Source organism: Sapajus apella, unplaced genomic scaffold (genome assembly GCF_009761245.1).
Source record: "Sapajus apella isolate SASKATOON/1434 unplaced genomic scaffold, GSC_monkey_1.0 scaffold4, whole genome shotgun sequence".
NCBI classification, from domain to species: Eukaryota; Metazoa; Chordata; class Mammalia; order Primates; family Cebidae; genus Sapajus; species Sapajus apella.
This window is the reverse complement of record NW_022436944.1, coordinates 8,400,812-8,419,291: the sequence shown is the minus strand read 5'-3', so window position 1 is coordinate 8,419,291 and position 18,480 is coordinate 8,400,812. Positions and strand designations below refer to the sequence as shown.

The 18,480-nt window shown below is 36.6% G+C and overlaps 1 protein-coding gene across 5 annotated transcripts in view; it reads right to left on the bottom strand.

Annotated features, from left to right (window-relative positions):
• The window catches only part of IFT80 (intraflagellar transport 80), a 144,728-nt gene that overhangs the window by 15,273 nt on the left and 110,975 nt on the right, over positions 1 to 18,480 (bottom strand). For 4 of the 5 annotated variants that reach the window (XM_032261913.1, XM_032261904.1, XM_032261922.1 and 1 more), the window contains 6 exons: positions 11,937 to 12,001; positions 8,680 to 8,815; positions 6,891 to 7,038; positions 5,411 to 5,582; positions 4,017 to 4,106; positions 3,746 to 3,918 (listed from right to left, as the gene is read on the bottom strand). In XM_032261913.1, coding sequence (XP_032117804.1) covers positions 3,746 to 3,918; positions 4,017 to 4,106; positions 5,411 to 5,582; positions 6,891 to 7,038; positions 8,680 to 8,815; positions 11,937 to 12,001 — 784 coding nt within the window. Of the gene's footprint in view, positions 1 to 3,745; positions 3,919 to 4,016; positions 4,107 to 5,410; positions 5,583 to 6,234; positions 6,614 to 6,890; positions 7,039 to 8,679; positions 8,816 to 11,936; positions 12,002 to 18,480 lie in introns of those variants that run through there. The other variant, XM_032261938.1, reaches the window with a different exon arrangement.

Sequence of the window (18,480 nt, the reverse complement as noted above, 5' to 3'; positions counted from 1 at the left end):
GTCTGGAAGAGGACCAGGTTTATGAGAGAATAAACATAAATTTGAGCTAAAAAAAAAAAAAGTCAGATATCAAATGGAAATGCTAACTATGCAGCTGGAGAATTGATTCTGGAAACAAATATGGGTAAAACAGAAGGCTAGATGAGAGGTGCATATTTTGGAGTCTTAAGTGTATGGATAATGTAGTGTATAGATAATTATTAGAACCTAGGAACAATGTTCTGGTATCTTTATCATCTTATCAGTTGGACTCAGAGATTCTACAAGCACCTGAGCAACCCACTGGCTTACAGTTAGATAAAAGCAAGAAACAAAGGAAAAGGAAGTGCCAGGAGATGAGAAGAATGGAGGAGCACCCAGAATTCATTCTCTTTCCTCATTACATCTTCTTTGATCCTCTTGTTTTCCCTCTCCCTGAGATCTAATAATCTCAAGGCAAGGTCACTCACTGAGAATTGGAAGGTGAAGTGGGGCATGCAGGGAACAGGATATAAAGATAGCAGGGAAAGTCTGAGGTCTCAGCAAAAAATAAGTAGAGACACATGATACACGCCTTAAGGGACTGGAGATTTTATAAGATAGGGAAATAAAGATGAGGGAAGCAAAAAGGACACCAACTCCACTGACACTGGATCCTAAGGAATGTAGAGTAGAGAGAATAAATGGACTCCATTTGAAAGGACTGGTAGAGAAGTGGTGTTCTCTGGGAAAAGGTAGGTTTCATTTGGGTCAAAGAGGTACAAGAAATGTTCAGAAGGTTATTTGATAGGCCATCAGAGGCAAATTTCCTCATCTTCTTCTGTGATATTTACTCACTGCATGTATCTACATCCAATAAATGTTTGAAGAAGAGGAATGCTGCAAAATGATGAAGAGTAAGAGCATGGATATTAACTACCTACTATGTATAGATAATGCGAAATGTTTCTGCTCTTCAGGAAGCATATAATCTACAAGGGGAAAGACTATATAACATCTGCAAAGATAAAGAGATAAATAGTAATCCAGTAAAAACAACGTAAGTGTGGCTGAACACAGTAGCTCATGCCTGCAATCCCAGTACTTTGGGAGGCCAAGGTAGGCAGATCGCTTGAGGTCAGGAGTTTGAGACTAGCCTGGCCAACATGGTGAAACCCCGTCTCTGCTAAAAATACAAAAATTAGCCTGTAATCCCAGCAACTCGGGAGGCTGAAGTGGGAGAATCCCTTGAAACCAGGAGGCAGAGATTGTAGTGAGCTGAGATCATGCTGCTGCACTCCAGTCTGGGTGACAGAGTGAGACCTCGTCTCAAAAAAACAAGCCAAACCAAACCAAACCAAAAAAATATAAGCAATGGTACCAGCTGTAGATAATTGATTGCTTGGTGATAAATTGAGCTCTTCTTTGGTTTTACACAACTTGAGGGTTCAAATACTAGATTTTGTGCTTACTTATAAGTAAACCTCGATTTCCTCATTTATAAAATGGGGCTGGTAATATCTAAACTTCTAGAGCTGAGACAACCTAATGAAATAATATATAGGAAGTATTTAGCACAATTAATTCCTGGCACATCATAACCACTCAATAAGTGGAGGCTAGTGTGAAGAAGTATTATTTCAACCTTTGTATGTTCCCATTAAACATTAGTAAGTGGGTCATTTTTTATTCTTTAGATGGAAGCTTTTTTTATAGAACTGATGTACTGAATCCTATCAATCTAAAAAAAGGAATGCTGCAAAATGATTATTAATGATCACGAAGCAGTTAATTACATACTTCTGGTACCACTGTTCATACTGTTTTTTACTGGATTACTGTTTACGTCTCTAATTATTTATCTTTGTACATATTTATGTTATCTCTCCCCCTTACAGATTACATGCTTCCTGAAGAGCAGAAACATTTTACATTATCTATACATAGTAGGTGGCTAATATTCATTCTGTGTGCAATACTCTTCATCATTTTGACATTTGACTATTATTAATGACAATAAAGTAGAATTAATTCCTAATTAAGGTTATAAGCTTTTTAAGAAAAAGACCATTATCTTAAATTTTTTTGTTAAATTGTACAGTATTCAGAATGCTATATGAAAAGTAGTATCTACAATTTCAACATATTTTTTCAAAAACACTGGTCAAAAGAATGCTATAAACACAATTCTTCCCTATTTCTCATAGAACTCTGTTAGCTTGGTAATGATATATACAATTTTCTATAAGTTACTTAACATAGAATTTAAAAAATATTCACACTCTCTAGTTACCTTAAACTTTATGAATTATGAATAAATTTAGGACAAAGACAATGGCCTATTTATTTATCTATTTTTGAGACAGAGTCTTGTTCTGTCACCCAGGCTGGAGTGCACTGGCGTGATCTCGGCTCAGTGCAACCTGTGCCTCCTGAGTTCAGGCAATTCTCCTGCCTCAGCCTCTTGAGTAGCTAGGATTACAGGCGTGTGCCACCACGCCCGGCTAATTTTTCTGTATTTTTAGTAGAGACGGGGTTTCACCATATTGGCCAGGCTGGTCTTGAACTCCTGTGATCCGCCCACCACAGCCTCCCAAAGTGCTGGATTACAGGCATGAGCCACTGCACCTGATGGCCTATTTATTTTTATAGAATTAAAAACACCTTTCATGATCCTTTGTACAGCTAGACAATGACAATGAATTTTTGTTAATAAAGGACAGAAACAGAGTAGCTAAATTATATGAATAGTATAGATCATTAGGTATAAATTAAATAAGGAGACTACAGTATGTCAATCATAAAATTAACCATCTGCCATTTTTGTCATTTCTAGTCAAGGGAAAGATAGAGATAAAATATCTATAAAAATTCGAATCTAAGGAAGTTTAAGTAAAGGGCCTTGTAATTGACAAACACAGGGGTTATTTTTCAGCCCAGGGAGAAACAAAGATCATGAAAGACATTTCAAACCTGGAAAAGTATGTCAATTTCATAACATAGTAACTTCAAGAGCATATAAAAACTATAAGACCAATAAAAACTATAGTTTTCCTCACTGAGTGACATGTACCTGAGAGAATGAGTGGGAGGAACCTCTTTATGTCACAGAGAAGAGCAACCTGCCACTTTGCCTCAGAAAGCAATCTGTCCCAGAGCCTAATGTAGGGCTGTTGATTGCTGCTGACCAATCCTTTCCTGTTTCTTCCTTAGCACTACGCATCTCTTGGTTCTTCTTTTTGCTGCCTGTCTAGCTGCTTAATGGAATAACATTTCGTGTGTTTCTTTTCTTTCATCCATCTCATAATGTAGAGGATGTCTTTCCATTCCACACATTCCCAAGGCAATTGCATCCATTCCTCTGACTTCAACTACTAACCATTTGTGAATGACTTCTAAATCTAAACCTGTAGTTCAGATCTTTCTTATGAGTCCAGGTCCATTTAATCAACTATTATATCTCTTTGCAAGTATTTCACAGTAAACTTGGCTAAAATGAAATTCACTGTCTTCCCTACCAAATCTGCAAATGGTGTCATGATCTCTCCAGTTACTGAAACAAAAATGTGGGAAACATCCTAGCTTCTCTTCTTCTTCACACCCCAACTTTTAATCAGTCACAAGTTCAGAAAAGAAATAAACCATAAACTATTCACAAATATAAATATGATAAATTATTCTGTGAGTTAAAAAACTAAAATATAATGGAAAATGTAATTAAGTGGTAGGTGGAAAAATACATTAAGGTCAAACAGATTTTGGAACTGATGGAAAGTATTCTTATTACCTTTCCCAGTTGTAGAGATTAATATTGATCTGGATTGCTTGATAAACAAGGCCAGCCTGAAGAAGAACTATTTCAGCCTCCTGTATGTTCCCACTAAACAGCAGTATGTGGGCCATTTTTGATTCTTTAGATGGAAGATTTTTCATAGAATTGATGTACTGAACCTTATCAATCTAAAAAAAGAAAAGAAAAATATTGAAGTAGATAACAACAGAAATAAATTATGCTAAGAAAAAACACACATACATATATGTAAACATTAATTACTTACTTCACCAATTGCTGCATAGGCTATTTCTGCAGTAGTCATATCTCGATTAGCAACTGCCATAGCAGCTAGACAAGCCCACATGGTTTGCTCCTAAAGTCAAGGATGAGAACAGTCATCTTAACTACACGGCTGAACTGCCTTAAAATAAGGATCATTTAAATACTCACATTAAAATTCTATTTTAATTTAAAAAAGAAAAATTACTGAACACAGCACTGAAAAATAATAATGTAGAAATTTCATTGTGGCCATTTTGTTAAAATATATTAATAACACAAAATTTTTGAATGAAATTTTCAATTTCAAGTTATTATGAATTTATTTCTGAGTTAAAAATAACTCAAGGTTATAAACCTTCCAGTCTTTTGATGAGGTGTCAAAGAATGTAATTTATAGGGAACCAAAGAAATAGTGAAGTTCTCAGACAATGCTATAGTGGGGGTACAGAGGTCCTAGATAAGGTTTTCCTTTTAATGAAAAGCAGCCCCCAAATCATTTTCTTTTCTAATAAAGAGCAGCCTGTCCCTGTAAAATTGAGCTGCAGACATAAGCAAGCTGGAAGCTTGCATGGGTGAATGCCAATAGTTGTGCCCATAGCAATATACTACCTGGGACTAGGCATGTTCAAAATGGCAGCTCCAGCTTCTCTTTTTGCCACACGTGTACAGTAAGGAGTAGACAAGATGGCACTGGCCAATTGGAAAGTCCATTTGCATAATAAGATTAGGGTGGGGTGACCAGCCTTCCCTGTGCTATGTAAATGTCACACCTGGTCAAACCAATCTGTGAGCACTACATAAATCAAACACAGCCTCCTCAAGCCTGCCTGCCTATAAAATCTGCTGCAGTCTGCCACTTTTCCCTTTTTGGCTGCCTCTCTCTGGCAAGAGTTGCTCTCCTCTCTCCTTTCTTCTGCCAATTAAACTTTCTACTTTTTAACCTACCCACATGTCCATGTCCTTAATTTTCTTGGACTCTGGGTATTCACCCCAGACAATGATGCTGCTTTTCCACCAATGATCCATTGTTTAAAAAAAAAAAGCACCTGAAAGTCATTTCACAGAAGTATTTTCTAAGGAATGTTCACTGATATTCAATAAAAAAGTCTATGGTTAAACATGTTTGAAAAATACTAGATTCAACCAAGTTGGAAAAAGGCTGATTAAAAGCAGAGATTCTTAACCTTAGCTGTATAAAACAATCATCTGAGGAAATAAAAAATATGCCCAGGACTCAATCCAGACATAATGAATTAGAATCTTTACTTATAAAACAAAAGACATGATCTTATTCACAATTTTTCCAGCCTCTAAGCCTATTATCATTACTCATTTTGCACAAAGGTAAACTACTATGCAATATATATGCAACTATGAATCTAAAATGTAAATTACCTTAACAAAGCGACAAAGTCTTACAGCATCTTCCCATTTTGAACTGCTTACATATTCATGGAGAATAGCAGGATATGGTGATATGCTGATGTGAACCAGGGAGCCATCAGCTCTTCTAATAGTTACTTGATTTCCAACAAAACTCATAATGTGGGGATTTTTACTAAATTCGCTGTTAAAAAAAAAAAAAAAAGCAAAGTACACTTTAAAGTTGTATTCTGAGCAAAATTTTTCATGTATATTAAATCTGGGGAGTAGACTGGGAAACATATATGGAGTCTCCAATTTCCAAAGACACACCCCCAGAAGGTAACTCCAGGGAGAATGTATATATTCAAATAAATACATTGAAATTTATTTGAATATATACATTCTCCCTGGAATTAACTGTGAATATAAACATTTGAATATAACTTGCTATATACAGTTTAAATTGGCAAAAATTATTACATATTTGAGAGCTATTCCTAAGAGCATTTGAAGTCATCTTTTTTTTTCCCTGAGGCTTAAGACAAATGGCAACAATAATTAATATAGCTTTAGTATTTAAAACTATTAAAGGGTAAGCTGATAAAAAAATAAACTTAATTCCAAGACTGTTTTCTTAGAATAAAAAGAGGTGAGCCAGGTGCAGTGGCTCATACCTGCAGCCCTAACTATTTGGAAGATCACTTAAGCCCAGACTGCAGTGAGCCATGATTGCACCACTGCATTCCAGCCTGGGCGACAGAGTGAGATCTTGACTCTAAAACTAAATAAATAAAAAGAGATGACCTTCAAATAAAGAGACTAATTTCTTTTCATTAGTTCAAATACTTTTTAAAATATACTGTTTTATTTTGATGCCTCTCTGGTTTTGTTAAGGTTGTGAGCTTGAATACTAAAAATGAACTCAAAATAGATTTGAAAACTACGTTAAGGTCTAGAATTAAGAAGTCTTTGTATGCCTATTTTGTCAAGAATAAGAGATCTCCTTGCCATTTCTTAGAGAATTTAGGAATACAAATGATTTTCTGAAGCATATTTTTTAAAAATTTCAGTAACTTTGGTCTTTTCCTACTTTTAATATTAACCAAAAATTCAATTCTAGAGACATACACATTCTTGAAAGTGTTAAAGTCAATGATAATATGTGACAGAATTGGGTAATTGTCACAAGCTTGTGCATCCTGAAAAATCTTAACAGTGCCTATACTAAAATCACTTGATCACATTGAGAAAACTAATTGAGCTACCATTACACCATACTGAGCTTGAAAATTATATTCATATAAGGGAAAAATATATAATTCATATCATACAACACTATCAACTTAATTTTGTCACTTAAGTCTCAAGCTAGCTTTAGCTGAACAATTTGTTCATCAATAATCTGACTGATGTGAAAAATATGTTGCAGGATTGAAAACAGAAGCAAAACATGATACTCTATTAGAGTTTTATTTACTACAATACAGAATTATATGCAGTAAAATGTTACCTTGCATCCCTTTCATATAATGTTTTAGGCAAAATGTCTCTGTCCACATAAACTGTATTGGGGTAATACCACACTATAAATCGAGTATCTTGAAGTCCACAAAGGATATTGCATGTATCATTCCATGCCAAGGTATGCACCATTGTTCCTTAATTTAAAAAGAATGTTAATATGCTATTAGTTTTAATATGTAAGTATTAAAATATATCTTTAAAATGCCTGATAAACAAAATCCCATATAATTTCTGGTCGATATGATTCTAGTTTCTGTTTGTATAGTGGTGAAAAAACATACAAAAAAATCACACAAGAATTTACAGAAATATTTGAATGCTTTACCTAGAACCCTTATATTTTTAATTTGCAAATTTTTCTTTCAGTGACAATTTAACTGCAGCAGCTAAAGACTTGCTATTAGGATAAGTTAATCCTCTTGCCTCAGACCATCAAGTTCCAGATGATCCTCAGTGAGGGATACTGTCCTCTCAATATTCAAGAGTCACTCTTCTACAGGGGACCCCTAGTCTGCCCATCAGTGGGACATGACAGAGGTGTACTCCTGCCCTTCTCTCCCTTGGACCTGGCTGGATACTGCTTTCACCAATCCATGGAGCCACCCTGCCCTGAGAGCTAGCAGAAGGCTAAGACCCACAGAACCACCACCACTGCCTCTCTGTCAGCAGGAAGCAGTTACAGAAGACTGACCTTTCTCCATTTTTACCATAGAATTAGGGTCTTGGACCTTGAGGCGGGGAAGCATTACAGTAGGTAGTCAGGCAGACTTTAGGAAGGCAGGAGAGGCCCCCCGCCTCTAGCACCAGGAATGTCAGGTAACCATCAGGTGATGGTCAGGTAGTTGTTAAGCTGTCTCTCTAAAATAATAATTGGTTACAGCCAGTACCAGGGAAAGGCAGTCTCTCAATAGAAACACTGAAACTGGAAATTAGTTCAATACGATCTCAAGAGCTAGGTGAGTGGGCTCACACATGTGCACTAACAGACAAAACGGTGGAGGAGTTTAACTGGTATATGAACTTCGTTAGAAACACTGGAGTGGTAAGGAAAAAAAACGCCTCAAGTGAGCATGTGTACAACTTCAGTAAACACACTGTGCATGTGGCCCCTCCCAGATGCTGGCAGGCCACTGTGCATGTGGACAGCCCACCCCAAGGGAAGAATTAGGGCAGAAGGGTTGCAACTCCCCAGAAGCATGCCAAAGTATAAAACCACAAATCAAAAGGTCAAACAGTGCACTTGATCTCTCAAATCACCTGCCTGCCCTCTTGTGAGTTTACTTTATTTCCATTCTTTCCTGCTCTAAAGCTTTTTAATAGATCGGACACCTGTAATCCCAACACTAAGAGACTGAGGCAGGTGGATGGCTTGAGCTCAGAAGTTTGAGACCAGCCTGGGCAACATGGTGAAACCCTGTCTCTACCAAAAATACAAACAAATTAGCTGGATGTGGTATCATGTGCCTGTAGTCCTAGCTACTTGGGAGGCTGAGGCAGGAGAATCACTTGAGCCCAGGAAGTGGAGGTACAGTGAGTCTTGATCGCACCATTGCACTCCAGCATGGGTTAGAGTGAGACCCTGTCTCAAATAAAATAAACTTAAAATAAAAAATAAAAAATAAAGCTTTTGAATAAACTTTCACTCCTGCTGTTAAAAAAAAGTAGCTAAGATTAAAACATTAAAACATTTCCAGATTCATTTGGACAAATTCTTTATTACAGCAAATATAAGAAAGTAGACAACTAAAACTTAAAATGAATAAAAATTATTTTACCAAGTTTGATAATTTGTTCTTCCTTCCCAAATCGTTTCACAGAAGTGATACAGAGATCTCTATTTTTATCAATGAAAGCAATTTTTCTATCATTGGTAAGTCCTTTTTGATCCAGAGCAATTTCCAAGATTTCAATCTAAATTTTTTAAAAATGTAAATACTGGGTTAGTTTTAGTGTTTGATATAAGATAATTTTAATTATTTAATTATAAGAACATTTTCTTTTTTAAGGTCAATTAAATGTCATTTACCCACTTACAATGATAAAATGTCCCTGTTAAATAATTTTAAACTGCCAATATATTAATTATTCAAAAGCTGCACTAAAGTATATTTGCGTGACATCCAAGGAAAAGATACCTCTCAAAATACAATAAAATAATATATATTTTGATACTCTGTTGGCTGAGAAACACTCCTATCTGTCCTGTCCTTCCTCTCACAGTCAGGGTGAAAGGGGCAGGTAAGTCTGAGTATGACAAGAGGTCTATTTTGATTAACAAGTTGCCTAATAACTATATCTTAAATACTTGTAAAAATAAATTTTGGAAATATGTGGAAATATATCATGTGTCCAGAGCCTTGTATTTTACAGATTCTCTCACATTCATTCTTGCGAAACAGAAAAGTCTTGAAATATAGATATTATAATACTTACTTTGCAAATCAGAAGACTAGATTTATACTCAATAAGTGATTTTGCTCAGAAAAAGCCAGTATCAAGTTTATCTAAACTTGCAACTCAGACTTCTAACTCCAAGATCATTGGTTTTCATTTGCTAGTATGATGAATTTTATTAAAACTGGAAAATGTTTTAATACAGATTCATTTTAACTCAAACCAAGAAAGATTTATTTACTGTCTACAATGTCTGAAGACTTTGCTAGGAACTGTGAATTCAACAAGAATCATGACCACAACATCAAATCATTGTATCAAAATGTAGTATAAGAAACATTGTTTAAAATAAAACAAAATACACATGTAACTTTATCCAAAATGATGAATCAATCATATACCAGTACAAAATACATTTTTAAAAATTCAACTTTTTCTAGAATACCATAATTTATATTTTAAGGAAGAAAATAATTTTGTTTCATATATATTAAGGCATACATGAAATATAACACTAGGTATTTTCAAAATGGAAATGTTTCAGAGAAACTGATCTTTACAATAAAGAATTGCTTATCATTGTCATCATCCTCAGAACCTAGTGTATTATTTTAAAAACACTGTTAAACAGATATAATTCTTCTGTCTAAGAAATTAAAAATCAAAGATGTACAGTAATTATAATAATGCCTATGTACGTAGGGGAAGAGGAGTTCCCCAACTTCATTGAGCAGGGCATCCCCCATTTTCCTCTTGTCAAGTCCATCTCCCCCCATATGTTCTATTCCTCTTGGGTGACTCTGTAGTGGGACATAAAAGCAGTTCTGTGTTCAGTAGAACTGTCTCCCTTGCCCTACACTAATTAATATTTATTTACTGATACACAGACTTGAGCTCTAGTTTGGGTTCTGTTACTATTTGGGAAGATTCTGGATATGAGTTTCTTCCAGATACAAAATAAAATAGTTTGAGTGAGTTTTCTATTACTTCATAGAATGTAAAATTTAAAAATCCTTTGTATTGCATACCAATGTACTGGGTAATTGGGTGAAGTGTGACAAGTAGAAGTCACTTCCATTATTATAATTAGGAAATGGTAAATTATCTAGTAAATTCTTACACTTAGGAAAAGTGTTACAGAGAGCATTATAACAAAATAAATATTTAACCCTACTAATTGACTCTTTTTTCAATCCTACTAACAAAAATAACTGCATCTTGAAAAGCTGAGAAATTTAATCCTTTTGATATGCTTAATCTTACTGAAGAGGAAAATCTCTGCTTACATAGTCTTGATTTAAAATGACGATAATGGAGAGGTTGTAGTGAAATAGGCACCTCAGATATTACCAGCGCAAAGGTAAACTGATACAATCTCTTTGAAAGATAACTTCAAAATATTTATTAAAATTACAAATTCTCATATCCTTTGACGCAGCAACAATATTTCCAGAATAAATCCCACAGTTATACTAGCACACGTAAAAGAAGATGTATATGCAAGATAATTCATCTTGCCAATACTGTAATATTCATAGCAAAAGGTTGGAAACAATTTAAATTCTGACACATCCATAAAATGTTATACCATACAGTGGAGAAAAAAGGGTTGAGAAAACACTTTAGGTATAGATATGGAACCATCTCCAGAAAGAGAGTATTATATGAAAAAAGCAAAGTGGTGTAGAATTGTGTTACATTTTTGTAAAAGAGGAGGAAGAGAACGTATATCAGTTTTGTTGGTACATACCCTAACAATCTCTGGAAGAATATATGAGATTAATAACAATGGTTACTTATTTGGTGAAGAGGCACTATAGTGATGAATAATTGGTATAGTAGGGAGACTGCCACTGTATACTTTTTAATGCTTTTTGATTTCTGAACCATATGAATGTATTTGTTATTCATATTTAAAACTAGGGCCAGGTGTGGTGACTCATGTCTGTAATCCTAGCACTTTGGGGAGCTGAGGCAGGTGGATTGCTTGAGTTCAGGAGTTCGAGACTAGCCTGGGCAATATGGCAAAACCCTGTCTCTACCAAAAACAAACAAACAAATAAAAAACTAATAATTACAAAGATATATATATATATGATTTTGAGTAACATTTCACTAGAAGTATTAATAAAACAAAAGCATCTTTAGATTCTAATATATCAGTAATTTAGAAGGATAACTCAATGCAATGTGCTTCTTTAAGGCTAAAAATCAGAAACCAATAAACAACTTACAATTCAGGGTCTTTTGTACTTGTATAGGATTTCTTACTACAGTCTTAAAACCTAAAGAAAATGCTGGCTAAGAACAGGTCAATGAGAAAACTGCAAGATATTCAGAAACACAAATACATTTTTATTTACTGATAAGTGCTAACATTTTAATCAAAATAGAACACGTAACTGAAAAACAGTGAAGAGCTTGACAATAGACATATAAGTCAGATCCTTTTATTCAATTAATTTGCATATATAGACAAAGGTCTTTGTAACATTTTTAGGCAGAATAGTCAATAGAGAATGCAGAGTGATTTTAAATATAAAACTAATTCCTTTGTGTCCTCTTTAAATTGAAAACGTTAATTTTAAAAAGGAAGTAAATAAATAGTGGCTATTTACAAGTAGTTAATGTCCATTACCTTATGAGAAAGAAACTTCCCATCACCTAATGGTTTTCCAGTTGACGCCTCAAAGAGGAAGATTACTTGAAAAAAAGTAGAACATGAATTAATGTGCCATATTAAAATTTTTACTGGTAAAATTCGGCGAAACTATTATAATACTTATCAGAAATTATTTAACTCTCCAGACCACAGAGAGTTAAATAATTCAGCGCAGAAGAGCAGCAGCATCCAATTTTAATTTATTAATGTGGTCATATTTCTTATGAAAACAATAAAACTGAATACTTCTTCCTAAAACACATTCCTTAATTAGAATTTTTATTAATGGCATGGCATCAATGCTCCATAGGCTCAACAATGGCAAGTCCAAATGTGAAAGTAATTTATAATTCTGATAACTTTGATTTAAACCACTGTAACACCATAGTATATGCGCCAAAGAAAAACTTCCTCTTTGTCCTTTGGAGGTTAGCTGAAAACCAACTCACAAAAGGCAGATTAATAGGATAAATGGCATACATATTTATTAACTTACATGAGGGAGAATCAGAGTGATTACCCTACCATACAATGGGGTGCAGATGGTTAAAAGCCCCTTCTTCCCCTCTTAAGGGAAATGGAGATGGGGAATGTGGATGATTTTAGAAGGGGTAGTAAATGATTTCTAGGGGAATTCAGTGGGCAGGAAGAACATACAAAGTCTGTTGGGCACACAAGAGCACACAACAGTTTCTGACAAATGTCTGCCCAGGTGTGTTGACAATCTTCTGTATTTCTTCCTGCAATATGAGTTTTGTTAATGAAAACTCAGGGAAGGGACCAGAGGTAATTTTTTTCTTCTTTGGTGGTCCGAAGTTGAGGCAGATAAGGGAACTTCAGCACAGCATGTCAAAGAACCATATTTTGGGGTATTGGTTTCTAAGCCCCAGCAATAGACAACCATATTCCACAAAGGAAAAACATGTTGAATGCCTATTATAATGCCAGGCAACGTGTTATGTGCTGCTTAGTTTTCTGTTATTAATATGTTACTCTGGTATAATCAATAATTTACCTGGTCGCTGTCCTGGAGCTTCAAAACCCCTTAGAAATTCCTGATTAGAGCATCTTTATTATTGCTAGTGAAGAGACTCTTGGTGGGCACCCAGATAGCTTCAGGATAGGGGCTGATAATCAGACCAAGTATGTGGTTTGATGGTCTGAACTTTCAGGTTCCCAGTCTCTGGAGATGGGAAGCAGGCTGGAGACAGTTCATCAGGTGGCCAATGACTTAATTAATCATGCCAATATAACAAAACCCCATAAAAATTCTGAATGCCAAAGCTCAGTGGAGCTTCCTGGTTAGTGAACACAGTGATGAACTGGGAAGGTGATGTGTCCTGAGAAGCGAGGACACAGAAACTCTGTGTCCATCCTTTATAATAAAACTGTAATAATAAGTATAGCTTTCCTGAGTTCTGTGAGTCATTTTAGTGAATTATCAAACTTGAAGGAGTTGTAGGAATCCCTGACTTTGCAGCTAGTTGGTCAGAAAAGTAGGCAGCTACAGTGGGGTTGGGGGAGTCTTAGATTTGTAGTTAGCATCTGGAGTAGGGGCAGTCTTAAGCTTTGGTGTCTGCACTGGTTCCAGCTAGTGTAGAAATGAAATGCAGTAAACCTAGTTGAGATGAAAATGGAATAGTTGGTATTAGGTTATTGAAGCATATGGTTTGGAAAGAGAAAGGATGAAAGGGTAGAGGGTGAAGAACTTCTGATTCCTCAGTGGCCATGGGGTCACCCATGGTATGAAACACCAGCTATGTTGCAATCAGTTATTGGAGGTAAAAGTCACCCATGGAATTTAAGATGATGCATACATCTTCTGGGGAACTGGCTCACTAAATGCATAGGAAAATGCAAAATCATAAGAAAAAAGAGAAATACACAATCTCTTGATTATTGCTATCTCTAATAGCTAAAAATGAAAGGAAGAGATTTACCAAATATTAATTCTGGCCAGTCTAAATTATGGCCTCTAGTCTCAAGGCCCCTACTGAAGGAATGAATGTGTTGGGAAAGATACTGATTCTTGCCAGTTCAAGGAACAGGCACTAGCCTCAGGGTCATTTTCAAAGTTTTGAAAAAGTTACGCTGAAATAAATCTTGAAAAAGGCTAAAATAATTCCTAAGAGAATGGAGATAGAAAGAGGGAAATGTCTAGAAATTCACCCAAACTGGGAAAAAAATCTTTAAACAGTTATTAAGAAATAGAGCAAACAAAACTATAAAAACTCAACCTAGGCAATACCATTCTGAACATGGGAACAAGAAAAGATTTCATGATAAAGATGCCAAAAGCAATCTCAACAAAAGTAAAAATTGACAAATGGAATCTAATTAAACTCAAGACCTTCGTCACAGCAAAAGAGACTATCAACACAGTAAATAGACAACCTAGAGAATAGGAGAAAATTTCTGCAAACTGTACATCTGACAAAAGTCAAATATCTAGCATCTACAAGGAACTTAAATTTACAAGAAAAAAAACATTAAAAAGTAGGCAAAGGACATGAAAAGACACTTAAAGGAAGACATACATGCGGCCAACAAGCATGTGCATAAAAGCACAATATCGATTATCATTAGAAAAATACAAATCAAAACCACAATGAGATACCATCTCACACCAGTCAGAATGGCTATTAGTAAAAAGTCAAAAAATAACAGATGCTGGTAAGTTGTGGAGAAAAAGGAATGGTTTTACACTGTTGGTGGGAGTGTAAATTAGTTCAATCATTGTGGCGAGGAGTGTGGCAATGCCTCAAACAGCTAAAAACAGAACTACCATTCAACCCAGCAATCCCATTACTGGGTATATACCCAAAGGAATAGAAATCATTCTACCATAAAGACACATGCATGTGAATGTGCACTGCAACACCTATTCACAATGGCAAATACATGGAGTCAACCTAAATGCCCATCAGTGACAGACTGGATAAAGAAAATGTTGTACATATACAGCATGGAATACTATACAGCCACAAAAAAGAATGAGATCATGTCCTCTGTGGGAATGTAGATGGAACTGGAGGCCATTATCCTTAGCAAACTAATGCAGAAACAGAAAACCAAATGCCACATGTTCTCACTTATAAGTGAGAGCTAAATGATGAGAACTCATGGACACAAAGAGGGAAACAGAGACTGGGGCCTTGAGGGTGAAGAGTGGGAGGATGGAGCAAATCAGAAAAAGTAATTATTAGGTACTAGGCTTAGTAACTAGGTGATGAAATAATCTGTACAACAAACCCGTATGACACAAGTTTACCTATGTAACAAACCTGCACATGTACCCTGAGCCTAAAACAAAAGTTTTTGTTTTTTTAAAGAAATGGAGTGAAAAAGCAAACAATGATGGGGGTAAAATGAAAGAGAAAGAGAGAAGGGAGAGTCAAGGGATTTATCATAGTAGGGTGGAAGTCTGGGGTCAAAACACAGCAGCTGGGCGGACTGATGCGGGGGTTCCTGCTAGTGTCCCAACATTTAAGAACACTAAGTAAATCTGCTTTATTCATCTTAGTTTGGAAGAATTTGGAAGGCAGAAAGGCAAAGATGGCAACAAGAAACTTAACCTTCAATTACCTGGAGCAACAGTCCACCAATTTAATCAAGAAAAAGACTCAGGAAAAGGCCTGAATTCCTTGGCTCAGTTATGAGCTGGGGACCCAACACTTTAAGCACATGAATGGGCAAAATGATCAGGGGGTAGAGAGGAGAAGACTTGAGGACACCTTGACACAAAAGTGCCATGTACTTTGGTCCAAAACCCCCTGGTGATGCCCTAAAGAAGACTACAATTAAATTGAGAGTACAGAAGTGCAAGCATTGATAGAATTAAGGTGAAAGTTTGAATGAAAACTGGAGAGTTTAAACAGACTTTATGTGAAGAGCCTGCGTCTCCTTTACTTGAATGTTTCATGGGAATAGATATTATGTCTGACTGGAACACTTCCCCTACCTACTACTGAAAGTCCCAATGGGGCTAGGTGTGGTGGCTCACATCTGTAATCCCAGCACTTTGGGAGGCCAAGGTGGATGGATTACTTGAGGTTAGGAGTTTGAGAACAGCCTGCCCAACATGGTGAAGCCCCTTCTCTCCTAAAAATACAAAAAATTAGCTGATGGTTCACGCCTGTAATCCTAGCTACTCGGGAGGCTGAAGCAGGAGAATCGCTTGAACCTGGGAGGTGGAGATTGCAGTGAGCCAAGGTTGTGCCACTGTACTCCAGCCTGCAACAGAGTGAGACTCTGTCTCCAAAAAAAAAAAAAAAAAAGAAAGAAAAAGAAAAGAAAAGTCCTAACGGGAATCACAACTAGATTGAGAGGATACAGAAATGCAAGACTTAATGAAATTAAGGCAAAAGTTTGTATGAAAATTGGTAGTTTAAACAAGCTTTTTTTTTTTTTTTTTTTTTTTTTAAGAAGAAATTTTTGCTCTTGTTGACCAGGCTGGAGTGCAGTGGCACAATTTTGGCTCACTGCAACTTCTGCCTCCTGGGTTCAAGCAATTCTCCTGCCTCACCTTCCTGAGTAGCCGGCTAATTTTTTTGTATTTTCAGTAGAGATAGGGTTTTGCCACGTTGGCCAGGCTGATCTCATTCCTGACCTCAGGTGATCCACCTGCCTCAGCTTCTCAAAGTATTGGGATTACAGGCGTGAGCCACCACGCCTAGCCCTAAACAAGCTTTATGTTAAGTAGTTGTATCTCATTTACCAGGATGTATTATGGGGACTGATATTATGTCTGGTTGGAGAGCATTTCCTCTAACAAGTAATATGAAACAGAAGGCATGTAAACCCACCCTTTAAGCAATATTAATTGGGAATACAAAACAGGAATAAATAAGATTACTCAAATTCACACAGCCCTTTAATATCAATCAGTATATGAACTAGTATGGATGAATTCTTTATACAATAACCCTGGGTGGAATGCAGATTGGAACTTAAAGGGGAAAGCCTATGAGCACCTCTCAGTGAAAATTACTGGGACTTTGGACTAGATAATTCCCATCTGAGAAGCAATTACTAGCTTGCTCTCTGACATTAATTGAAACTACCCCTATAACTGAAGAACAGAAAATAATTTTGAAATCTAATGTACCCATAATATCTTGGGTGATATTGGAGACAGATTCTAATAGGAAAGGCAATGCCCAGAAGAGTTTCATAATAAAATGTAAATGTATTGAGTAGAAACACATTACTGGGGAATGCAAAAAGTTACACAGTGTATATATATGAGTCTACCTGCTCTGACTGGCTTTGGAACCACTTGAGGAGCTGGCAGATTCAACACTCGGACAGTGGCCTATAAACAGCTGTCAATTAACCAACAAATAGCTGCCTAGTTTATGAATAGCAGTTCTACTGTGAACGTACAACATTTTATTTGTAAGGCCACCCCTCTGACAGAAGGTGAAAACAAGCATGGTGGACTGCACTGCATGCTGTTTGCCTAGATATGTGAGTTTTTATTAACTCACAGGCAGTGGTCACATGGTCAGGCAGGAAGGACAGCTGAAAACTGGCCTATTATAGGGATGCCCATATAGGGTACAGCCTCAAGCAACTTACTATGGGAATGTGATGGCTGCATTAAGGTATGACGTATCAATGCCTATCAGGAGACTTCCCCTTCTAGGTTCAAAAGGCGATTGGAATTGATCAGCAAATACTTCAGGATGTCTGCTTGAGGTGGCCCCCTGGATACATGAAGCAAGTGGACACTGAGGGCTGCAGCAATGCAGAGATGAACTGAATCTAGAAATGTTCATCTCATACGCTCTGAGGCACAAAATACCAATAACTGTTCTGTCTGCCCATGACAGACTGCAGATGGCTATGGGGCGGATTCCTTGGGAGAAAGGCTCTACACATAGCTGGAAACTTGGACTCATGCCAGTAGCTGGGGAGGGCTACAAATGGGTCCTGACATGAATAGATACTGACCCAGCACTGGGCTTTGTTTAACCAGTGGCAGCCTGGCAAATACTAAGGGTACTATAAAAGAACCAGTAGAGAAGATAATTCATTGATTTGGACCACCTAGTCACATTTTATCAGACCAAGGAACATACTTTACAATCCACAATGTCCAACAATGGGCAGAGATAGCCTCCCCAGAGTAATGGTTTGGTGAAAAATCAGAATGGGAAGTTAAAACAGTGGCTCTCGAAAACAGGGAAAGGATGAACTGGCTTGCATGCCTGCATGAGTATGGCCTCAACAAGAGAGAAGCAAAGAGATAGATTCCTGCACTAGATATATTCCTCTGTTGTTTTTGTTTTGTTTTACTTTTTAGATGGAGTTTTGCTCTTATTTCCCAGGCTGGAATGTTACGAGCTCGGCTCATCATAACTTCCACTTCCCAGGTTCAACTGATTCTCCTGCCTCAGCCTCCCCAGTAGCTTGGATTATAGGCATGCACCACCACGTCCAGTTAATTTTTGTATATTTTAGTAGAGACAGGGTTTCTTCATGTTGGTCAGGCCTGGTCTCAAACTCCCGACCTCAG